Source organism: Taeniopygia guttata, chromosome 1 (genome assembly GCF_048771995.1).
Source record: "Taeniopygia guttata chromosome 1, bTaeGut7.mat, whole genome shotgun sequence".
Taxonomy (NCBI): Eukaryota; Metazoa; Chordata; class Aves; order Passeriformes; family Estrildidae; genus Taeniopygia; species Taeniopygia guttata.
Window position 1 is genome coordinate 54,092,175 of NC_133024.1, and position 20,975 is coordinate 54,113,149.

The window sequence follows — 20,975 nt, forward strand, 5'->3', positions numbered from 1 at the left end:
ATGGCTGAACACCTGCCTGCCCAAGGGAAGAACCGAACCAATTCCTTGGTTTATTTCGCTTGTGTATGCTGCTTTTGGCTTTCTTATTAAACTGTCTTCATCTCAAACTGTGAATTTTCTGTCTTTTACATGTCTGATTTTCTCTCCAGTTCTGCTGGTGGGGCAGTGAGCAAGCGGCTGTGTTGGGCTTGATAGCTGGCAGCAGTTAAACCACAACACCAGCTAAAACAACCTTTAAGAAGTGGAGAATCAAAATACAAGAACAAAAGGGAGAAATTTTCTATAAGTAACCTTAAAAAAAGACTGAAATTTAAAAGAAACTATATTTAGGAGAAGGAAAAATATAAATATATAGGTATCTAGTTGAAGTATCAAAGTATATTAATGTAAAACATTATTCTTTTAGAAACTGGTGCAGTAAAAATCAGCGTCCTTAAATAAGAAGCAGGAAAAAAATTGGGAAGAAATATAGAAAAGAAAGAAGCAAAAAGTAGAAAAAAATTAACTAAAAGAAACAGAAAAAATAAACAATAAATAAACTAGATAGCAAGGCCATCCCTGACAGCAAAAGTTACTGCTAGTAATTTAAATTACATTATTATTAAATATCACCCATATACCCTATCATGAAAAATAAGCATGCCATCAGTTTGTCTCACTGAAGAGGAATATTTACACCCCATAGATACCTCTCTGGTATAACTTGATATGTGCAGAATGTTCTCAAAAAAGAGCCTTAGCTTCATGCTTCTATGTGGGTAGGAGGAAACTTTCAACTGATATTTTGCCAAAAGAAGAGTTCAGTGAGAGTGTTTATCACTGTATTCATCAAAATAGCCAATACTACAGCAAGAAAAATATGTAAATCCAAACTACTTTACCATAGCTGGGATCATTCATGAGTATAAACTTAGATATTTTGCTGAAGATTTTTGAGGGAAACATTATGTAATGCATTTCTGGACCTTTTAAACATTATACAAAAATTAGAAATGTAAAAGAGGAAGAGTGTGTATTTCAGTCTCTGCATTGAAATATGACTGGACATTTGGGAAAAGAAAAAAGAAATAAAAGACTGTTTCAAACTTAATCTATGCTATTTTTCAAACTAAATCTCTGCTACTATAACCAATCATCGTTAACTGTAGTAAATTGGAATGACATCCTTCTTTATTCTTGCTCTTTCTTTCTGAGAGCATTGATAGAAAGAATGTCTGGAGCACTGAATATTGATAGAAATCAAATTTCAAAGTCCTGTTTCTCTATATTTAAACATGTAAACTATCACATATATCTGGCTTTATATTTTACATATTTAACCCTCAGCATGGTTCAAGAAAAAGCAATTCTGAGAAATTCTTAGTGTTTTTTAAAAGCTTACCTACACATTTGATTTCAGTATTTTAGCACATGTTAAAATGAGCTATTTTACAGAGGTAGCCATGGGAGTTATAAGTGTTTCCACCAAAATAATTATGAAGTTTTCTTGGTCTTCTTGTCACAAACACTCCCCAAAGTGCATATAGAAGCCTACTAATGAAAATAACAAACAAATAACTTTAATGAAGAGAAAAATGCCATCATGGGACAGTAGCTCATTCTTTTAACTCAGCTTTAATGCTGGGGAAGAAAAGAAATTTTATGTATATATATGTTCTGATTTAATAGTCAGTGCATTTCTAGTTAAGCCACTGAATCAATCCTCAGTGTTCAAATGGGTGGCACTGGCATCAATTCTCTTATCACTTATGCACTCATGAACTTGACTAAATTCACAGGGACCTATTTGGAAATAGTGTTCTTATCTTGAAACCTCCATGTTTTTTCATGTGAAACATTTTGCAGAGTTTGAAAATAGTTGAGAGATAAGCCATAGGCAATACTGTTTAAAGGCAAGTGGAGATGTCAAGACTGTATCAGCCCAAATGCAAAGTGAAGGAGGTGAAGAGAGAGGAACTTCGGTTATACATAAACTGTCACATCTTTGAGGAGATTTCAGGCTTTAGGTAAGGGAGGTTATTACTTGGGTTTTGGTTGCTGCTGCAGCATCCTGAATAAATAATAACTTTTCATTTTGAACAAGCTGTTCTCTACCATTGAAATCTGCTACTGTCATAATGTGTCTAAAAGAAGACTAAACAGGTGCAAAAATTCCAAGCCAAAAGTGCAATGAATAATCATGAGTATGGTAACCTGATAAGCCAGAGTGAGGATAATTACTATCATCTCTTTATAACAGTGTACAGCCATGGCTTCACCACTTGGAAAAAACACATATAAAGTCAGGGGAAGAAGCACAGCTCACACAAAGCAAGGATGGAGAAAAATATTCTGATTGATAATGAAAATGTTTTTCTTCTTATTTGTGTCCGAACACCAATATCACAAATGCTTAGAGTTGGGCAAATCATCTTTATAGTCAAACCAGAGAAACAGACAAACACAGATGTGTGGATTTGTTTCTAGAGGGAGCCTAAGGGTCAAATGGATCATACCTCAGAACTGAAAAGTTGTGAGAGGAATCCTACCACTAGAAGTTACACATCTTGGTAGAATCTTGTAACAATGCTGTGCCACAGTTTCCCATTACTTAAAACAGACTAACACATCACTGTTGTAATAATTCATGCACTAAAGCTCTTCCAGTATGAAGATGCTGCAAACAGTAGAATATTGTCGTTATAAATATTAAAGACTGTGTATCTTTCTTTAACCTATCAAGCTCTAAACCTTTTAGCTACCTTATATCCACTGCATAAGTATCATAAGAAAACAGATGTGGAATGTAATCAAAAAACAATAGGATGCTAGGTGAGTCAAAATATCAGTACTTAGCCTCTGACTAATCATTTCATTAAGCACTGTTAAACACGTTGCATGTCAGTAAAAAGATTTAAAATTAACTCATTTGTTGGAATTTCTGCTATGATTTACAGTGATATTTGAAACATTAAATTTGCACACTTTGAGGGACATGCAGAATAAAAATATAAGAAAAATATATAAGCATTTTCAGATAAGGACCAAAAAAATACAGTGGATATTAAAAATTATCTTTTACTTTAAGAAACTGAATAAATCATAGAACAGTCTTGTTATATAAATATAATTTTTTTTTTTACAAGTGAAATCTGAGGTCAGGAATCACGTGAGCAATTTCTGTAACCTTTTTTAAGCAAAATTAGGTGAATCCTAGAGACACAAAAAATCTAAATGGCTGTTATTATATTAAAGTCATCACAGGTATGATCACTTTAACTTGGAGATGGCTTTTTAAGATGGATAGATCCTCTGCTCCAAGCTGTCAGAGTAAAGTGCAAGCAGTCAAATAATTTTTGAATCATAATCTTCAAATTTATTTTTGTCTTGGATGACTATAAATAAACACACCAGTATTGTAAGAAGTCACAATCTTTCTCTGAAAATCACAATATTTTTCCTACATATAACTTAAAGTTTTCGAAAAAGTTTAATTTAGTAGTGTATGCAGATAGTATAAGTTTATCCACCGGAGTCCTTTCCCTCAGTGCAAAGAGGAATAGATTTCTCCTTCTGGTGTACAGCATGAGTGGAACAGATAAATATGTTGTTTATCTTCAGATTTATTTTCAAGACACATTCTATATGAAGCTTTACAATATCTGGAAAATGAATTATGCATGTGACAATATGGCACATTCCTCAGTCAGACAATTCTAATATCTACTCTGCCTCTTCTGACATCACATGCTGTGATCAAAAATAATCTTGTTTTTCTGGACTTACTTTGTTTTGGGTTTTTTCTATTATCCCTGTGAAGGAATTACTTTAACTTTTTCCCTAACAAATACTATTTTCAAACATAATGAAGTTATATTTAAATCACAAAAGATTAAATGATGCAGCAGGAGGCCAAGGGAAGGTGTTATCTCTTCAGAAAGCAAGATAACAGCCTGAGAAAGATGAAGAATTTGCAGGCTTTGGATTTCTACAATATTTTTTATTTTTGTTTAAGTGTACCAAAGGTCAGAAATTAGTAATGTAAAGATATTTTTAGTGCCTTTCTCTGCTTGACTCCTGTGGTAATTATGGTGTTTATTTCATACTGGCGATTGTCATTATGAATGAGGTAATATTGAAGCTGCTCAGCTTCAGCCAACCTGTGCTACAGCAGGACATTAAGGTGGCTCTTTTCAGATCAGGCATTTTAACACTATAGCAAATTCTTTAGCTCACCTGACACCAAACCCCATTCTTTCTCCTAGAGCTTTCTAGATAAGGCCAGAGCACTTTGTAACACAGCATAGCATACTGGCAAAAATACCAGCCTTTTTAGTTGAAGTTAATTGGCCTCCACTTGCTTCTAATGAGGGAAGTTTCTCTGCCTGTTTCCCAACATAAGTTTCCATCTCTGTATATGGAGGTCTGTGGAATAGCACATATGCTGCTTTGAGTCAGCTTAGAACCAGTCCTCCGCCCACATGCCCAGTCTTTTGAAGAGGAAGTGAACTGAGTGCCTCCATCTGTGCTGATAAATACAGGGAACAATCAAAGTTCTATTCCCCGTCATGTAGCACCAACTTTATATTAATTATCCCCAGCAACATTAGAGCTATCTTTTTGGTTCTAGTAGATCTAATCAGAGCCAAGATGTAGATTGTAGTGTTCAGTTCACTCACTGAACCTCCTGGGAACCCAGTAACACCCAGTTCTGAGACTAAATGCACAGCCATGTGAGATGCTGTATTGGGTGTGCATGGCAAAATTTTGGCAGCGGGCATCTACAGCGGTAACTTCCACTAAAAGCTGCCAGAAGCTTCCTCCATGTGCGGTAGAGACAATGCCAGTCAGCTCCAAGATGGACCCACTGCTGGCCATCAGTGATGGTGGTAGTACCTCTGGGATAACAGATTTAACAAAAACAAACAAACAAACAAACAAACCACCACAAAAAAACCCAAACCTGTCTGACAGCAACTTCAGCAGGTAGAAAAGAGTGAGAATGTGCAGAAGAAACAGCCCTGAAGAAACCAAGGTTGTCGCAGAAGGAGGAGGAGGTGGTCCAGGCTCTGATTCTCCTGCAACCTGTGGTGTAGACCATGGTGAGCCAGGCTGTGTCCTGGCAGCCCATGGAAGGGACCCACTCTGGAGCAGTGGAGCAGTTAATGAAAAACTTCAGCCTGTGTGAGGGGGTCATACTGAACAAGTTCATGGAGAGCTGTCTCCCTGTAGAAGGGACTCCCATGATGGAGCAGGAGAAGGGTGTGAGGAATCCTTCTATTCAGAAGGAAGGTGTGGCAGAGGCAATGTGTGATGAACTGACTGCAGCCCCCATTTTCCATGCCCTGGGCTGCTGGATGGGAGCAGGTAGAGAATTCAGGAGTGAAATTGAACCCAGGTAGAATAAAGTGGTGGGGGAAAGATGTTTTAAGTTTAAGGTCATATTTTTCATTATCTTAGTCTGAATTGATTGGTAATATATAAAAATAATTTTCTCCATGTTTAATCCGTTTAGTATACCATGGCAATTGGTAAGTGACCTCTCCCTGTCTTTATCTTGATGCACAAACCTTTTTTTTATATCCATTTTCCCTTGTCCAGCTGAGGAGGGGAAAGATAAAGAAGTTTGATAGGCACCTGGCATCTAGACAACATAAACTCAGCATAGTTGCTTAGGTCTTGATCAAGAAATGTAATAATTAGATGTTTGCCCAGACCATGTGTGAAGAATACATTGTCTACCAGTAGAAAGTTAGGAAACTCAAAAAGGAATCTTATCTGACAAGTGCACTGAGAAGGGAAATTCTACATATAATTCTAAATATGATGCGGAACCAGCCAAATGTAACTAAACAATAATCACTGTCCCAGAAGTAAATCCTGGTAGTATATCCTTAGTAAAGCTCTAACATCAGCCTATTTTACAAAAGTGGATTGGTAGCTCATCTGCCATTATGAGAGTCTTAAAAAAAAAAAAAAAAAAGATATTTCCTATTCCTTGATCCCTCAGGTAAAGTTGAGGCCTCCTTGATGAGTCAAAGGCCCTTTTGATACTTCAATGTGCAGTCATGGCAATCTGTGTCTTTAAGCAAACAAAGCCAATTGTAAGACATATTTGGTGAGTAAAATTGTGTGATATTTCTCTCAAGTGAGCTTTGGATATTTCACAGAGACTATGACAATTTTAAGTGACTCCCTGATCAACTAACAACCTGTTTTGAATCCTATCCTTTGGCATGAACTTCTTCTCAAGTAAAGGGAGAAAAAGCATCCATTCTAAGTTGGTGGGAGGTCTTGATGTTGTAGGGTTCTCCCTGTAGCTCTCACTTTGAAATTACAACAACCTTGAAACTTGCAATGGGTACAAATTACTGAAAAAAAAAGTTCATGAACTTGAACTCTGTTGCTATCACGCTAGCGTGGTATCGTGGAGGAAGGGATTTAGAAAGGCCTTGGGGAATTGGAAGCTGAGGAAAAGATACATTTAGGTATGAGGGAAAGATACATTTATGTATGCCCCATTGTTTCGGGAAAGTTTCGCTTCAGCACCTTTCTGTAAGCCCCCTTCTCCCCACCCCTGAGCAGTTCCCATTGGACCCGACCCCTGGGGTGGTTCTGATGAGCCCATGCTGAACACTGTCTCTATTGTTTAGACCTTATCTCTTAATTTTGCTGTATAAAACTGTATCTGGGCAGTAGCCCAGGGTCTTTTGTCCCTGCAACTGTTCAGGCAATACAATCTTTCTGGACTGCATACAACTGACCTCTCTTTGTCTCTTTATCTCGACTCCTTGCGGCGACCGAGGCGCACAGCCGCTCGGACCGTGCAAACCCAGCCGCTGTCTGGTAAGCCCAGTGCAGCGGGACCGCGGCAAACCCCGGTCCCCTGAGGGGACAGTTAGCCGGAGGGGTCCCGGGGGGCCGGGGAGGGACGGGGGACAGCTGCAAGTGACCCCCGAAAGCCGCAGAACTCCTTTTATAAATTCCAAAATTAGCTTCTGAACAGTGCAAAGCCACTGATGTTACAAAGTTCAGTGACCTGTAATAACTATTATTTTTTTCCATTGACCCATTGTAATGATTGACCTGCAGTGGAACTAGCAATACTCAATAGCAGATTTCCAATTTTTTTTTTTTGTGTTCCATTTTCCAAGAGACAAACACACACACATACACACACACACACATCTCAGTCTACATCAGACAGGCCAGATTTTAATCTGGTTATGCTTTTGGTGACAATAAAGCTATAATCATAAAACAAGAAGGTAATGGATGAATGTCTAATAACTAAATACAAATCAATAGACCATTGTGAAGGAAAAACAAAGATAATTTTATGTCTTAATAAAACCCAAGAAATCAATATTCATTACATTATTTTATGTGGAAACAACTGTGTTTATGTTTACAAAAGCTAGTATCAGGTTGTGCTGAAAGGTGAGCAATGGGTGTTACTGTTGCAGAAGGTTAAGCATGGTAATCCAGATCTCAGGAAGAAATTTGCTCACTAAAAATTAGTAACATATATGCTAGATATACATATAGCATACATATCAGAATGAGACGTTTTAATATTGGATAGAGGGGGGAAAGTGACTGTTTTCAATAGTTCACTTTGCAAGTATCTCTTCCTGCATTAGTTAATATTTTAAAAATATATAGAAATCACTTATTATCAAATGAAGTATTAATTCAAGAAAAGTATTTTATTTTCAGTGACCCTATATAGACAACTACCTTGAATAACATACAGACAATACAACAGAGACATTTTAATTTTTCTGTCTTTGCAGCACAATGTGCACAATTCAAATCAGGATTTATTCAGTTCTCATTACTGTAAGGTTCCTTGGACTGTTAATTTTTGCTCAGCTTTAAGATCTTGTCAGTCAATTTACTTACAATCCATATTCTATATATAGGTTTTCTATTTATGCACATATCAATTTTTGAAGAAATGTACCAGAAAAGCAGTCTCCCATGTAAAAGCTATTCCAGCTAGCAGTTCTATGCTCTTGTTCATTGGGTAGACAATTGAAATTGAGCTTTTTATATCCCTAAGGAATAGGGAAAACGCTAACATGCTGGTTATGTTGTTGACACTGTAACATTAGACAGTACATTACTACAATAAAATATGAAATAGAAATTTGCATTAATCGCTATTTTTTTCACAATCCCATATTACAATAAATGAAGAGAAAAAGGTTTTACCCTTGCACAGAGGCTGCACATTTTCCCACAAATTATGCATTTTGATTTTTCAACAAAACAAATAAATTATTTTTTCCCTGAAGAAAGTCATTGCACTAAAAAGTAAAACACTAGATAATTTTATTCTATGCTGGAGGAAATGCCTTTTGACTTTTATTGAACTGCTTGCTGGGTTTTTGATTTCTTAAACCAAATTGTTATTACATGGATTTGTAGACGTGCAGAACTAGGAATAGAGAAGTTGTCAAACATTCGATATTTCAGTGCTGCTTAAAGAAATATAATTTCAAATTTGTTAAATTAAAGTGCTATCTTATTGTGGGTAAAAACAAACATCAACATGTTACAAATAATTTTCTTCACTATCTGATCTACACTGTATAACTATGAAGAAAAAGTGATGTCTGGTGAATAAAGCTAGTACTTTAAAAAATAATGTATATAATGAATTTTACTTTCTGAAATTCTGTTAGGGATAGACTTTTTTTTTCTCTGTCAGATGTAATTATTATGTAAGATGTAGCATCTGCAAATGTGTCTTGATTGATAATTTGTGAGAATGAGGTGCTAGTGTCTCTACATTTAGGCTTTTTAGACTTAACAGTAGTCTCAAAGAATATTGCTGATTATTTTAAGAGTACGGCTTAAAGTCACATCTATTTTAAAATATAACTGCTGTGCCTGCACACAGCCTTCTCTTTCTCCATAATCTACTTTTAAACAGATAAAATTTTAAACAGATAAAATTTAAGCATCTACATTAAAGTTTCTCACTGTAGCCTGAAATTTTAGTTGAGAGAGAGAAAGAAAACAATTTGTCTCACTTGTTTTAGACACCTCTGCTTTCACTTACATACCCTGAAAATGTCTATATTTCAGGAAGAAAAAAATGCCCTAGACTGGATGCCTGATAAAGTTAGTTAAAGTTAGAGTAAGTAAAAAGTTAGTTAAAGTTAGAGTAAGCAAATCCCACTCTTTCTAATGAATAATATTCCCTTTTCACTACATACAAAAGTTGAACAAGACAGAAGTACAGTTTTGATCTGACTGAAGGCTTTTACAAACTCAAGAAAATCTGTATTTGGATGAACCTCAGAACAGGTTTGGCTCCAACCATTTGTTCAGCTCTGCCAAGGGAAACCAGGGCCTCTGCAGAGAAAACACTATTGTCTCTTATCTGTGTGCGACCTGAGTGATCAGACTAACATGAATAATAAAGCTTCTATCAGCTGCAAGATTTCTGAAGCATACAGCCAGAATATTTTCCTATTATCTAAAAAGTAGCTTAGGCGTTAAGTTGTTTGGTTTTACTATCTTCATTTCATCACAGACATAAAAATGTGGTAAATCCCACTGGGAGTTGGTCAATCCACTTGTCTAAATAAAAGATGCAATTTGGGTCAAATTCCAGAACACATAGTAATTAACCTGCATTCAATAAAAACTTTTTTGGGTTGTTCATGAATTTTGGTGAGCAAGGAATATGCTAACATTAGGGAAATACAGCTAACAGCTAATTAAGAATTTTTACCTGACTATAGACTGATGGAAAATGACAGAATCTGGTCCTTGGAAAATTCATGTAACAATTTACTGTCAAGGAAGCAAATGTCCATCCCCCATGGCCAAAAAGCTCAGGTTAAGCTACAACGTATGGTATGTTTTTCAGAACAGAGCTAAGCAGTTCAGGAAAAAAATGCATACTGACAAGGAAAAATACATACAAGGAAACATACAAACATGCCTGTTTCATAGGAAAAAAGAAAGGCTGAAATATCATTGGATCTGCTGCAATCAGAAGAAAAATGCTCTGTATTGCTGCACTATATCCATTGTCTAACGATTTCCAACACAGAAAACTGAATGGGATTTCAGACTGTTGGTAGCTGGCTTAGAAGAACTATCTGACACTCATGTCTTGATGTCTTGGCTACCTGGCATATCACAGGGCTTCTTCAGTGCATTGTCCTCCATTGCTGTGAGCAGTGTTCTCCCCTCAGAGGTGGCTTCTGGCATTAAAAGGTTGCCGCTTCAGCTCAGAAGCTATGGCTTAATGTCAATGAGAAGTCAATTAAGAAATATCTACATATTCATGACACTCTCATAACTTGCAGACATTATGTACACAGTGAGCTGGCAGAAGCTGAAATGTTGTTCCTGAACTACTGTGATAAGGACTGTAATGAAGCACTTATGGTATTAATAATTTTTAGGAGTGTCATATTAGTACTATAGCTCAGCTTGTGCTTTGGCTTTTACTAAACAAGAGTTGTTTCATTATTATTTTAAGTCTTACACATGAAGTCAGTGAAAGCAAATGTTCATATGCTGTGTAATACAGTATAAAAAACTCTGGTAAAAAGATGTGCTGGAATATAAATTGAATTAAAGTCTTCTTTCCTCTTATAATTTAAGAAAACTATATTTAGTTAATAAATTTTGAATTAGGTTTTCTTTTGAAAATAAAGTTGTGATCAGACTAAAAAATATATTGAATATACATATATCTTTCTCACTGCTGGACTATATTGACATTTTTCCAGATAAAAAGAAAAGTACAAAATGTATGGAGACATATACAAAACATCATAACCAAAGAATTCATACTTCTATGAAACCTCAAAATAATCTGAGGAAGAAGTTGGTGAAGTGTGTCAAATATTTTGTTTAGAAACTGCAGAGGGCTTTTTTTTTTTCTCAAGTCTCTTTTCTCTGCCACTGTTTATCAGCTCTGATTTGTGATACTTCAACATAGCAGTCCCCCATAGACACTAAGCTAACCAGATGGGAAAATCTCATCCACCTTTGTCAGCTTTCCTATCAAACACCACTTTGCCTCATGGGGTATTCCTTCATAAGTTTAGAAACTGCTTTCACACATTAGCTACTTTCTTGTAAGCTTGTCATGACCGCAGCAGAGTTTTGTTCATAAAAAGCTGTTGAGCAGAACCTTGCAGATTCACCTTGCAAGAGCTGGCAAGAACCGGCCCTTTGAAAGGGTAGCTGGAGATTTGAGTGATATAAACCCCAAAGAGTTGTCCACTTTCCAGCCCGACTGTTGCTTTATTCAAGCTGGACCCAGAGTTTCTGCTGCCTTACAGTGACACAAGGGAAGGCAATGCCAGGGTCCCTCTCCTGCTGTGTGCCAAGAATGGAATGATCATTGCTAGGTCTGATCTACAGTGACACAGAATGATCACAGCTTTCAGTAAAGCGCAAATACCAGATGCTCAGTACTTCTGTGAGAAAGGTCACTATCTAATATTCATAAGAGTCTTTCACACTGTAATCCACCATCCTGCACAGGAAGTTCAGCATGTAAGGCATTTTCCTTACTAAGCAGCAGAACAATAAAAAGTTGTATATTGCTAAAAGTTTAAAAGATCTCTTTTACTTGCCCTGTATCTCTTGCAGTTTAAAATCTTCAGTGAAGTCACAGTCTGTTAGTCATATGGTTTTCTTAATTTTCCTGTGACTAGAAATCAATACTCACACTAGGGCTTTCACTGCAAAATAGTTTCCCCACTGAAAAGCACGTCTCAAAGTATCACACTGACTGTAGTCTTACAAAAGTTGTCATGTGAATCAGTTGAATTTCATTGATGGGGAAATCTCATGCCACAGTCTTCCTTCTCAAGCCGCAGGTTGTTGCAGAGAGCTTTTTGCTAGATTGAGGGGGCAACATGTCCCTGCATCCCTGCCTCTTGTAAAAGTTGCACACATGGCTACAGTTGCCAGCCATGCCAAAAGATACTATTTGATATTCTCTTTCAGAAGTGATGGTCCTGAATGAATCACCTGGGAAGGTTCCCATCTGCCACTGGAACTCTGCCCACAAAAACTAGGCACTTCAATTGACTATCAATACCTATGTTCTTTATTCAGGATAAAGTAAAATAAATACTTTATTTTTACTGTATCAATAATGTACTTTTTCTGTCTTGGAGGGCTTGTCACTAGATCTCAGACTTGCGGTTTGTGACACACTTGAGGCAATCAGGAATCCCACAGAAATGCTCTCACTTGTTCCTTCTCAATCACTAATTGCAACATGAATCTTGGATGCAGTGATAACCAGATTTTATGTAGTGAGATGCAAGTTAAAAAGATATGTTTAACTACATGTGGTTGAATGGAATTAGGCTCATAAATTGCTAACATCTTTGTGCCAGAAAACATAACTCAGTATAGAAATATAATTAAATCAGTTCAGTGTTTTCCTGCAACTTTGGAAGGAATTCTTCCCCCAAAATAATGAGTGAAGGAGACAGTTTGGTACCTTTTCCTGCTGTTTCTCTCACACTCCTCATTCAATATCCCACACACAGCTGTAGTACTTACTTCTCCTTAAGCAGGCTGGAGTAGTTCTTAACCAGGAGATTTATTAGACACATTAGTCTTTAAGGAGCCTTTGAGACTTACTAGATGATTCTGATGTCTAACAAAATAAAATATTATAGAGGTACCAGATGCTCCAGAAAACTTTTAATTCTGCTGTTACACCTGTGCTTTAATAAAACAAAAGTAATCGAGTATAATGAAAACCTGAATACTATAACAGTAAACCCTATCAGTGGCCCAAGGGAACTGCAGTGGATGTAATATTATGAAAAATGGTGTAGGAATAGGTCAGTAATTCCAAAAGCATAAGAGGAAGCAATAACATAAAAGGAAACTGTGACATCAGAGAAACAAAAACCAAAACTTAATGGTAGAATTTTGTAGGGACTTCAGTCTCATTTATGAGAAGATTACCAATCCACTAAAACTAAAATTATAACGTCTATGAATTCTAACTCCACATAAATCAGTGTCAAAATCAGACTGAAATCCGAATGAGTCAATATTTCTGTTGAAATTAATAAAATTAGAGCTGATATGAGTCAACTAAAAGCATCTGCCATGCATATCCAGTCAAACTACCTTAAACAGGATTGAGTTTATTGGCACCTTTAACACCAAACACTGTTCAGAACAGTGCATATGGATGAGCATCTAGTAAAGGACTAGGGTAGTTTGATTTCTTTCTTAAATTATACATGTTCACTCTGAACTGTATACACTGCATTGTCTGTTCTATTTGTGCCAGAAATGAATGGCAAAGATATAAACAATTTATAAGGGCAGTACATACTGAGTGGTTTCAAAACCCTAGAGATTAATGAATAATAAATAAAGCCATGCCTTTTTTTAGTACCATAATGCTTCACTGTTTAGCGCACATATGATTATTGTGCTAATGTCATTTTTGGAATGAAATAGTTATTAAAATCACAATATATTTCCAAGAGTTTCACTGAATAAAGCAGAGCCTGATTCCACTCCCATTTACTTTAGCGAGAATGAGGTAAAGCTGTAATTCAGACAAACAGTATTGCACTATTTATATTTTAGGGATGGAGGATACAGGACAAAGGAATTAGTATGATTTGTTTACAGTCCCAGAGAAAGTCAGTCTTGGAAGTTTTTGTTTCTATTCTATGCTATGCTATGAAGTTTGTGCCATAGCTATCATTGTCACAACACCCAAGAACATCCCAAGAGTTGCTAGACAATATGTTTTGTATGTTTCACTTATTATTTGCTTTTGAAATATGCAATTTTACAAGACTCAGGCATTAAGATGGTTTTGGACTGGGATTCTAATTACAGGGGGTTTTGCTTCTTTGCTTTGGATTAGACATGGAGTTTGTCTCATGGAATTGGAAAAGGAAAGGGAAGAGTAATTTTTATTTTAACTGAAGAAAAATATTTTTCTGTGCTCTGTGTTTTTAGTGATTAGCTGAGAACAAATGCCTGCACACTGTGCTTGCCACTGAGAATGGAGACACTTAAGGTGGTGTTCAGGCCCTGTGATTTAGTGAGTTTCAACTCCCACACAAACTTTACCTCTGCAAAGGGCAGCTCTACTGTGCTTGAGAGTCGCAGTACTCAAGCTTTCAGCAGCAGCCTGGATTCAGACCATTGAGCACTTTCAGGCTAAAGATAGACATGTAAAATTCTATTTGAGATGTTGCAGACAGACAGTGCAAGTAATGCTGGGGAGGTTAGTAATCCTTTTGTCAGTCCAACATGTTAAATGAATGTGTAATTGATCTTGCACTATCTAAAGTTCTGGTAATTTCACATCTGTTTCTATGGCAGGCTTATAGTCTAGCTAATAGTGACTGGAAACTATAAAATCAAAACACATAATTTTCTGCCGCAGAGGACCTTTGAGTTCTTAGCCAGCAGAAAATCGTAGTTGCTGCTTTAATTCAGCAGGACACTCTTTCCACCAATCAAATGCTTACAATCTCTTCAAAAACATAACTTTCATCTTGTGCAGAAGCAAGCTGCTCAATTCACCAAGGCTCCGCAACACCAATGCAGCTGTTAATTCTCAATTTGCCTGCTGAGACTCGCTCCACAACATAGAATTTCAGAATGGTTTGGGTTGGAAGCAAACTTAAAGATCATCTTAGTTCCAACACCCCCTGGTCAAGAGCAGGGATGCCAGCCACTAGATCAGGTTGATCAGGGCCCCATCCAATCTGGCCTTGAACACATCCAGGGATACGGCACCCACAGGTTCTCTGGGCAACTTGTTATAATGCCTCACCACCCTCGGAGTAAAGAATTTCTTCCTTAACATCTCATTTAAATCTGTTCTCTTTTAGTTTAAAACTGCTTCCCTCGTTCGATAACTATCGGCCCATGTAAAAAGTCGCTCTCTGTCCGCTTTCCACAGACGAAGAACAAGCCGAGCTTATTTTATTTTTAATATATTTTTCCCGCCTTAGTTTACAGACGGGTCTACCTTCTTTCCCTGGTCCCAGCGCTGCCCGGGCGAGCACACACACTCCCAAGAACCCCGCTCTCCGCCGTGGCCGCGGGCTCGGCACCGCGGCCGCTTCCCTCGTTGCCCACTCTGCTCCCTGCCCGCTCTGCTCGCTGCCCGCTCTGCTCCCTGCCCGCTCTGCTCGCTGCCCGCTCTGCTCCCTGCCCGCTCTGCTCGCTGCCCGCAGCCCGCGGCGCTGCCGCAGCCTCCGCGGACGCGCCCCCGCGTCTCGGCCGCACGCCCCGCTGCCAGCCGAGCCCGTGACTGCTCCGCCACTCCGGCCCTTCCCGCGGCGGAGGGGGAGTGTCCTGGGCGGCGCGCACATCCCGGCCCAGCCCAGCGCGGCGGCGGCGGCGGGGGAATGGGCAGCCGCGGGGAGCAGAAGCGGCGGGCGGGCGGCGGAGCGGGCGGGCTGCCGGGGCGCAGCCGGCGGCGGCAGCGGTAGCCGGGCATGGAGCCCCCGGGCGGGCGCGGCTGCTCCAGCGCCCGCGGCAGCCTCCAGGTATGGGCCGGGCGTGGGAGGGGGGGACGCGCCGCGTCCGGCCGCCCGAGCCCGACCGCGCACGCAGCAGCGAAATTGGCAACAAATTGGCAGAAAAAGCACCAAAAAACAACCAGACAAACCAGACCGTGTATGCGTGGATATGTTTGTTGGGTCTTTTTCTTTCCAAAGATCAGGGCAGCCGCGAAAAGTTTATGTTTGTTGCTGCTGCCGGCGCGGGTTGTGGCAGAGAGCCGCGGAAAAGCGAATGGGTGATTAGAAAGAGGGTAAGGAGGAAAAATTTCCTCCGTGCAGACGATGCCTGAAGTTACTTTCGGGGAGCTCCCTTCCATCTGTCTGTAGCGGGCGACACGCTCGCCAGCGCGGGCAACTTGCTCCGCGCAGCCCCTCCGCTCCGCGGCTCCTGCGCAGCTCGCGTTGTCCGCCGGCAGCAGAGGGACCCTGCGGGGTGGCGCAGGGGTAGCCGAGGACCCGTCACGGCGGGGCTGGAGCCGCCTGCTCCGCGGCCACAGGAGGCAGGGGCACCCCCGGAGCGCGGCAGCTCCGCCGGGACCCCCGCGGGATGCGTGGAGCTGGCCGCCTCCCCGCTGCACCGCGGGACCCGTGAACATGTGGGAAAAACAGCTTTTCGGGACGGGGCTGGAAGTAGGGGCAGCGAAGGACGCGTTTCGGGTTTCTGCTGTGTAAGGGGAAGGGGGAGAGCAAATGTTTGGGGATGCGCAAGAGGATGTCCCGGTTTGGAATGCGGTTGTGGTTGGGAGGAGAGGTGCCGCTGGGTGAGACGGGGACGAGCTTGGGGCGGGGGCAATAGGGAGAATGGCACGTCGGGGCGCAAGTGCTGCTGGGGGGCGGGGGGAGGCAGGGTGCCCCTGGGCCATCCTGGCACTGCGTATTTGCTGTGGGGGATGCAGCTGGTGTTGCCTGGAGGGTACAGATGGTGATGCCCTGGAAGTAGCTGCTGTACTGGGAGGGTGGTGGGGAGAGGAAGTATAGCCTTATGTTGCTGCTCACTGCTCGAAGTGGCAGGGGGGGAGGCAGTGGGCGGGGGGAAGCTCCAGCCCTTCCTCACACCCCTGTGCTTCTCTCTTCTCAGCACTTGCTCCTCTTCCTGCTCTTCGTTGGGCCTTTCAACTGCTTTGCCAGTTACAGCCGTGCCACTGAGCTCTTCTACAGCCTCAACGAGGGGCTGCCTGCTGGGGTGCTCATCGGCAGCCTGGCCCGTGACCTGCGGCTCCCAACGGCTGGTGGCCAGCTTGCTGCATCTCTGCTGCCCCCACTTTCCTTCACCCTGGCTTCCCATGGCTTGGGGGGGCAGTATGTGCATCTGGACAACCGCTCTGGAGAGCTGCACACCTCAGCAGTGGAGATAGACCGGGAAGCTCTCTGCGTGGAAAGCAGCGGGGCCACCATCTTCGGGGGATCAATTGCCATCTCCTCTTCCTCCCCCTCACCAGAGTCATGCCTACTGCTGCTGGATGTGCTGGTACTGCCACAGGAGTACTTTCGCCTGGTGAAGGTAAAAATTGCTATCCATGATGTCAACGACAATGCGCCCCGCTTCCCTGTGCCCCACATCCGTCTCTCGGTGCCTGAGAATGCACCTGTGAACACCCGCCTGGCTATTGAGCACCCCGCCCTTGACCCTGACATGGGCACCAATGGTGTCCAGACCTACCGCCTGCGAGATAACTATGGTGTCTTCACCCTGGATGTGGAGGAGAATGAGAACGGGGAGAGGACTCCCTACCTGATTGTTATGGGGGCACTGGACAGGGAGACACAGGACGAGTATGTGACAGTCATCGTTGCTGAGGATGGGGGGACTCCTCCGCTTGTGGGCAGTGCCACCCTCACTATTGGCATCAGTGACATCAATGACAACTGCCCCCAGTTCAATGACTCGCAGCTCAATGTCACTCTTTATGGGAATTCCAGCCTAGGGACACACGTGGCTACTGTCCATGCGGTGGACATGGACCTTGGATCCAATGCCCAGATTACCTACTCCTATAGCCAGAAGGTCCCCCAGCCATCCAGGGACTTGTTCCATCTGAATGAAAGCACAGGAGCCATCATACTCTCCACTAAAGTTGATGGGGACACTCCAAGGCTACACAGGCTGATCATACTGGGCAATGGTCCTGGCTGTATTCCTGCTGTGATTACAGTGCTGGTGACCATCATCAAAGTCATGATGAGGCCACCTGAAGTTGTTCCTCGTTTCATAGCTAATGAAGTGGAAGGGGTGGTCTACTTAAAGGAACTTGAGCCTATCAACACACCTATAGCATTTTTTACCATCAAAGACCCTGATGAAAAATACAAAGTCAGTTGCTATTTGGATGGTGATGGGCCTTTCAGACTTTCACCGTACAAGCCATACAACAATGAATACCTGTTGGAGACCACGAAGCCTTTGGACTTTGAGACACAGCAGCTGTATGAAATCTCCGTAGTTGCATGGAACTCGGAAGGATTTCATGTCAAGAAAGTTGTCAAAGTACAGGTTCTGGATGACAACGACAATTCACCAGTTTTCTCTGAACAACTGATAGAATTGTCCATCGAGGAGAACAATGTTCCCAATGCTTTTTTGACCAAACTGCATGCTACTGATGCTGACAGCGGAGAAAGAGGACAAGTGTCCTATTTCTTAGGTCCTGATGCCCCTTCCTATTTTGCTTTAGATAAAACCACAGGAGTTCTTACAGTTTCCACCCAGCTGGACAGAGAAGAAAAAGAGAAATACAGATACACTGTCAAAGCAGTAGATTCTGGATTCCCTCCAAGAGAATCAATAGCAACTGTCACCATCACTGTATTGGATAAAAATGATAACAGTCCAAGATTTATTAATAAGGATTTCAGCTTTTTTGTGCCAGAAAACTTTCCAGGTTTTGGTGAAATTGGAGTTATAAGTGTGACAGATGCTGATGCAGGGCAAAATGGATGGGTTGCCCTTTCAGTTCTGAATGGAAGTGATATTTTTGTTATAGATACTGGAAAAGGAGTTTTGAGAGCTAAAGTCTCCCTGGACAGGGAGCAGCAAAGCTCCTACATTCTTTGGATTGAAGCAGTTGATGGCGGTGATCCTGCCCTGTCTTCTACAGCAAAAATAACTATCCTTCTTCTGGACATAAATGACAACCCTCCTTTGGTCTTGTTTCCTCAGTCTAATATGTCTTACTTGTTAGTCCTTCCTTCTACCCTTCCGGGCTCTCCCATCACTGAGGTCTATGCTGTCGATAAGGACACTGGCATGAATGCAGTCATAGCTTACAGTATTATAGGAAGAAGAGGCCCTCGGCCCGAGTCGTTTAGGATTGACCCCAAAACTGGTAATATCACCTTGGAAGAGTCACTGATGCAAAATGACTACGGCCTCTATCGGCTGCTTGTAAAAGTTAGTGATCACGGCTACCCGGAACCTCTCCATTCCACTGTCATGGTGAACCTTTTTGTCAATGATACTGTCAGCAATGAGAGCTACATCGAAAGTTTGTTAAGGAAGGAGCCTGATATCAGTGTAGAAGAAAAGCAGCCACAAATATCCATCGAGCCTACACATAAAAAAATGGAGTCAGCATCCTGCATGCCTACCTTGGTAGCTCTTTCAATAATAAGCTTGGGTTCAATTGCTTTAGTAACAGGGATGGGAATTTACATTTGTCTAAGAAAAGAGAGAAAGCATCACAGAGCAGATGAAAACTTGGAAGTACAAATCCCATTAAATGGAAGAATTAACCTGCACATGTTGGAGAAGAAACCAATGGAGATTTCTAACATATAATGTTTCTTTGTGTATAAGTGCAACATTTGAAAAACCCTGGAGGACACTAAGACACCTAGCTGTAGGTTGTATTGACAGAGATTGAAATGAAGGACTGCTAATTTATAACTTAATAATATTATAATTGTAAATAGCTGTTTACAGTTTTTTAAATTCAATTTCAGTGTACAGCTTTTTTATGAAACATTAGTAACTAACAGCTAGCACCCTGACTATAAAAACATGGACATCATTTCCAGCTTCCATAAATCAGTAAGATCAGTGAACATAAAAAGGGTGAAGGTAAGATGATTCTTTTAAACTCAAGTTTTAAAAGTCTTTTTAACCACGAGAGGGCATCAGATGCTCCTGAGCAGGGAACTGTTCGAGGTACTGTCCATGAGATAAACAGAATATATTTTAAATATATTGATTTTAATATAAAATGCATATTGGCATACAGACATTTAACTGCTACAAAAAAAAAAAAAAAAAAAAAAAGAAATGTCTGTCCCGATGTATGTATAATAAAAAGAATAAATATGTTAAAATGCACTAGTAATGAAAACCAGAATGTTTATTACCTCACAAGTAAAGCTTATACAGTAGGGTAGAAGAGGCATTAACAAGAAGTGCAATTCCTATTGAGCAAGAATGCAAGATATTGTAATGAGAATCTGAACTGCTGTGACATATCATTCATTTTTCTTCAGATTCCACCCTCATTATCATTTGCTCAGCAATCTGCTGGTCATTTTTATGGAAAAATTATATTTAATATTTCCTAAAGCAAATAATGACAGAACCCCATCCTCATCCTCATAAACATGCCAGATGTAAGGAAGCAAGGGAATGGCTAAATCCTTAGTTGTCACAAAAGTGGTGGTATTTTTTTGTACTTTGAGCAGTCTGTCAATAGTACTCCATTAGTTGGGTTGTGCAGTAGATTTTTGTTATGTGTTACTTCTGAACCTGATCTGCCAGATGAAAACAAAAATCACTTCATATTTTAAGGAATTGTAGGACTTTTTTTTTATTCTGACTGTTGCTCCTTTCTGGATTGGTATTTTATGTGAAAGATCTTGTTTCTGACTTTTGGCAACCATTCCTGGCTCCTTTTCATTGGCTTTGATTTTGGATTAGATCCAAAATCTAACTTGTAAGACTGGTGGCATATTTTCTTGGTAATTTATTCTTTGCTGGATCCTCTGCAACAAAGCAGCAATTTTATCAGTGATGTATTACTTTCACTTCATTTTAAGAGCTGAGAACTATCTTTTGTATGATGATTGCATCAAATTTCTCTGTGTGAACAAGATAAATTAGTGTTATGCTTAAAAATTATTATTTTGATTTCTTGCATCATATGTCTGTAATGTACCAAAAGTGTTTATATGTCTGCAAATTAAAGCTATATATTTTCATAATAACTTATTCTCTTTCTCTTAGAATTTTAATTATAAAGCTAAATATTTTTTTCAGTTATAAGAAATGCATTTTTCACAAGTTCTTAGGTGCTGCCTATCTTGTCTGACATGTCATGATACTTTCACAAATTAGTATATTTCAAAGTCATTAATGACAGTTTATGCTGCGCTTCTTGAAATTACCAACAAAGACAACTGTGTGTCAGCTGATGTAAGTGGTGAGGCAGCTGGTACCTGTTTTGAAAGTAGGAAATGCAATTT

The 20,975-nt window shown here is 40.3% G+C and overlaps 1 protein-coding gene across 1 annotated transcript; it reads left to right on the forward strand.

Moving 5' to 3' along the window:
* The first annotated feature begins 15,324 nt into the window (after window positions 1–15,324).
* PCDH20 (protocadherin 20) lies at window positions 15,325–20,721 on the forward strand. The gene is made up of 2 exons (XM_002196655.7): window positions 15,325–15,518; window positions 16,612–20,721. The coding sequence occupies exons 1-2, from the start codon at window positions 15,468–15,470 to the stop codon at window positions 19,306–19,308; spliced, it is 2,748 nt and encodes a 915-aa protein (XP_002196691.6). The 5' UTR covers window positions 15,325–15,467; the 3' UTR covers window positions 19,309–20,721.
* The last annotated feature ends 254 nt before the right edge of the window (window positions 20,722–20,975 follow it).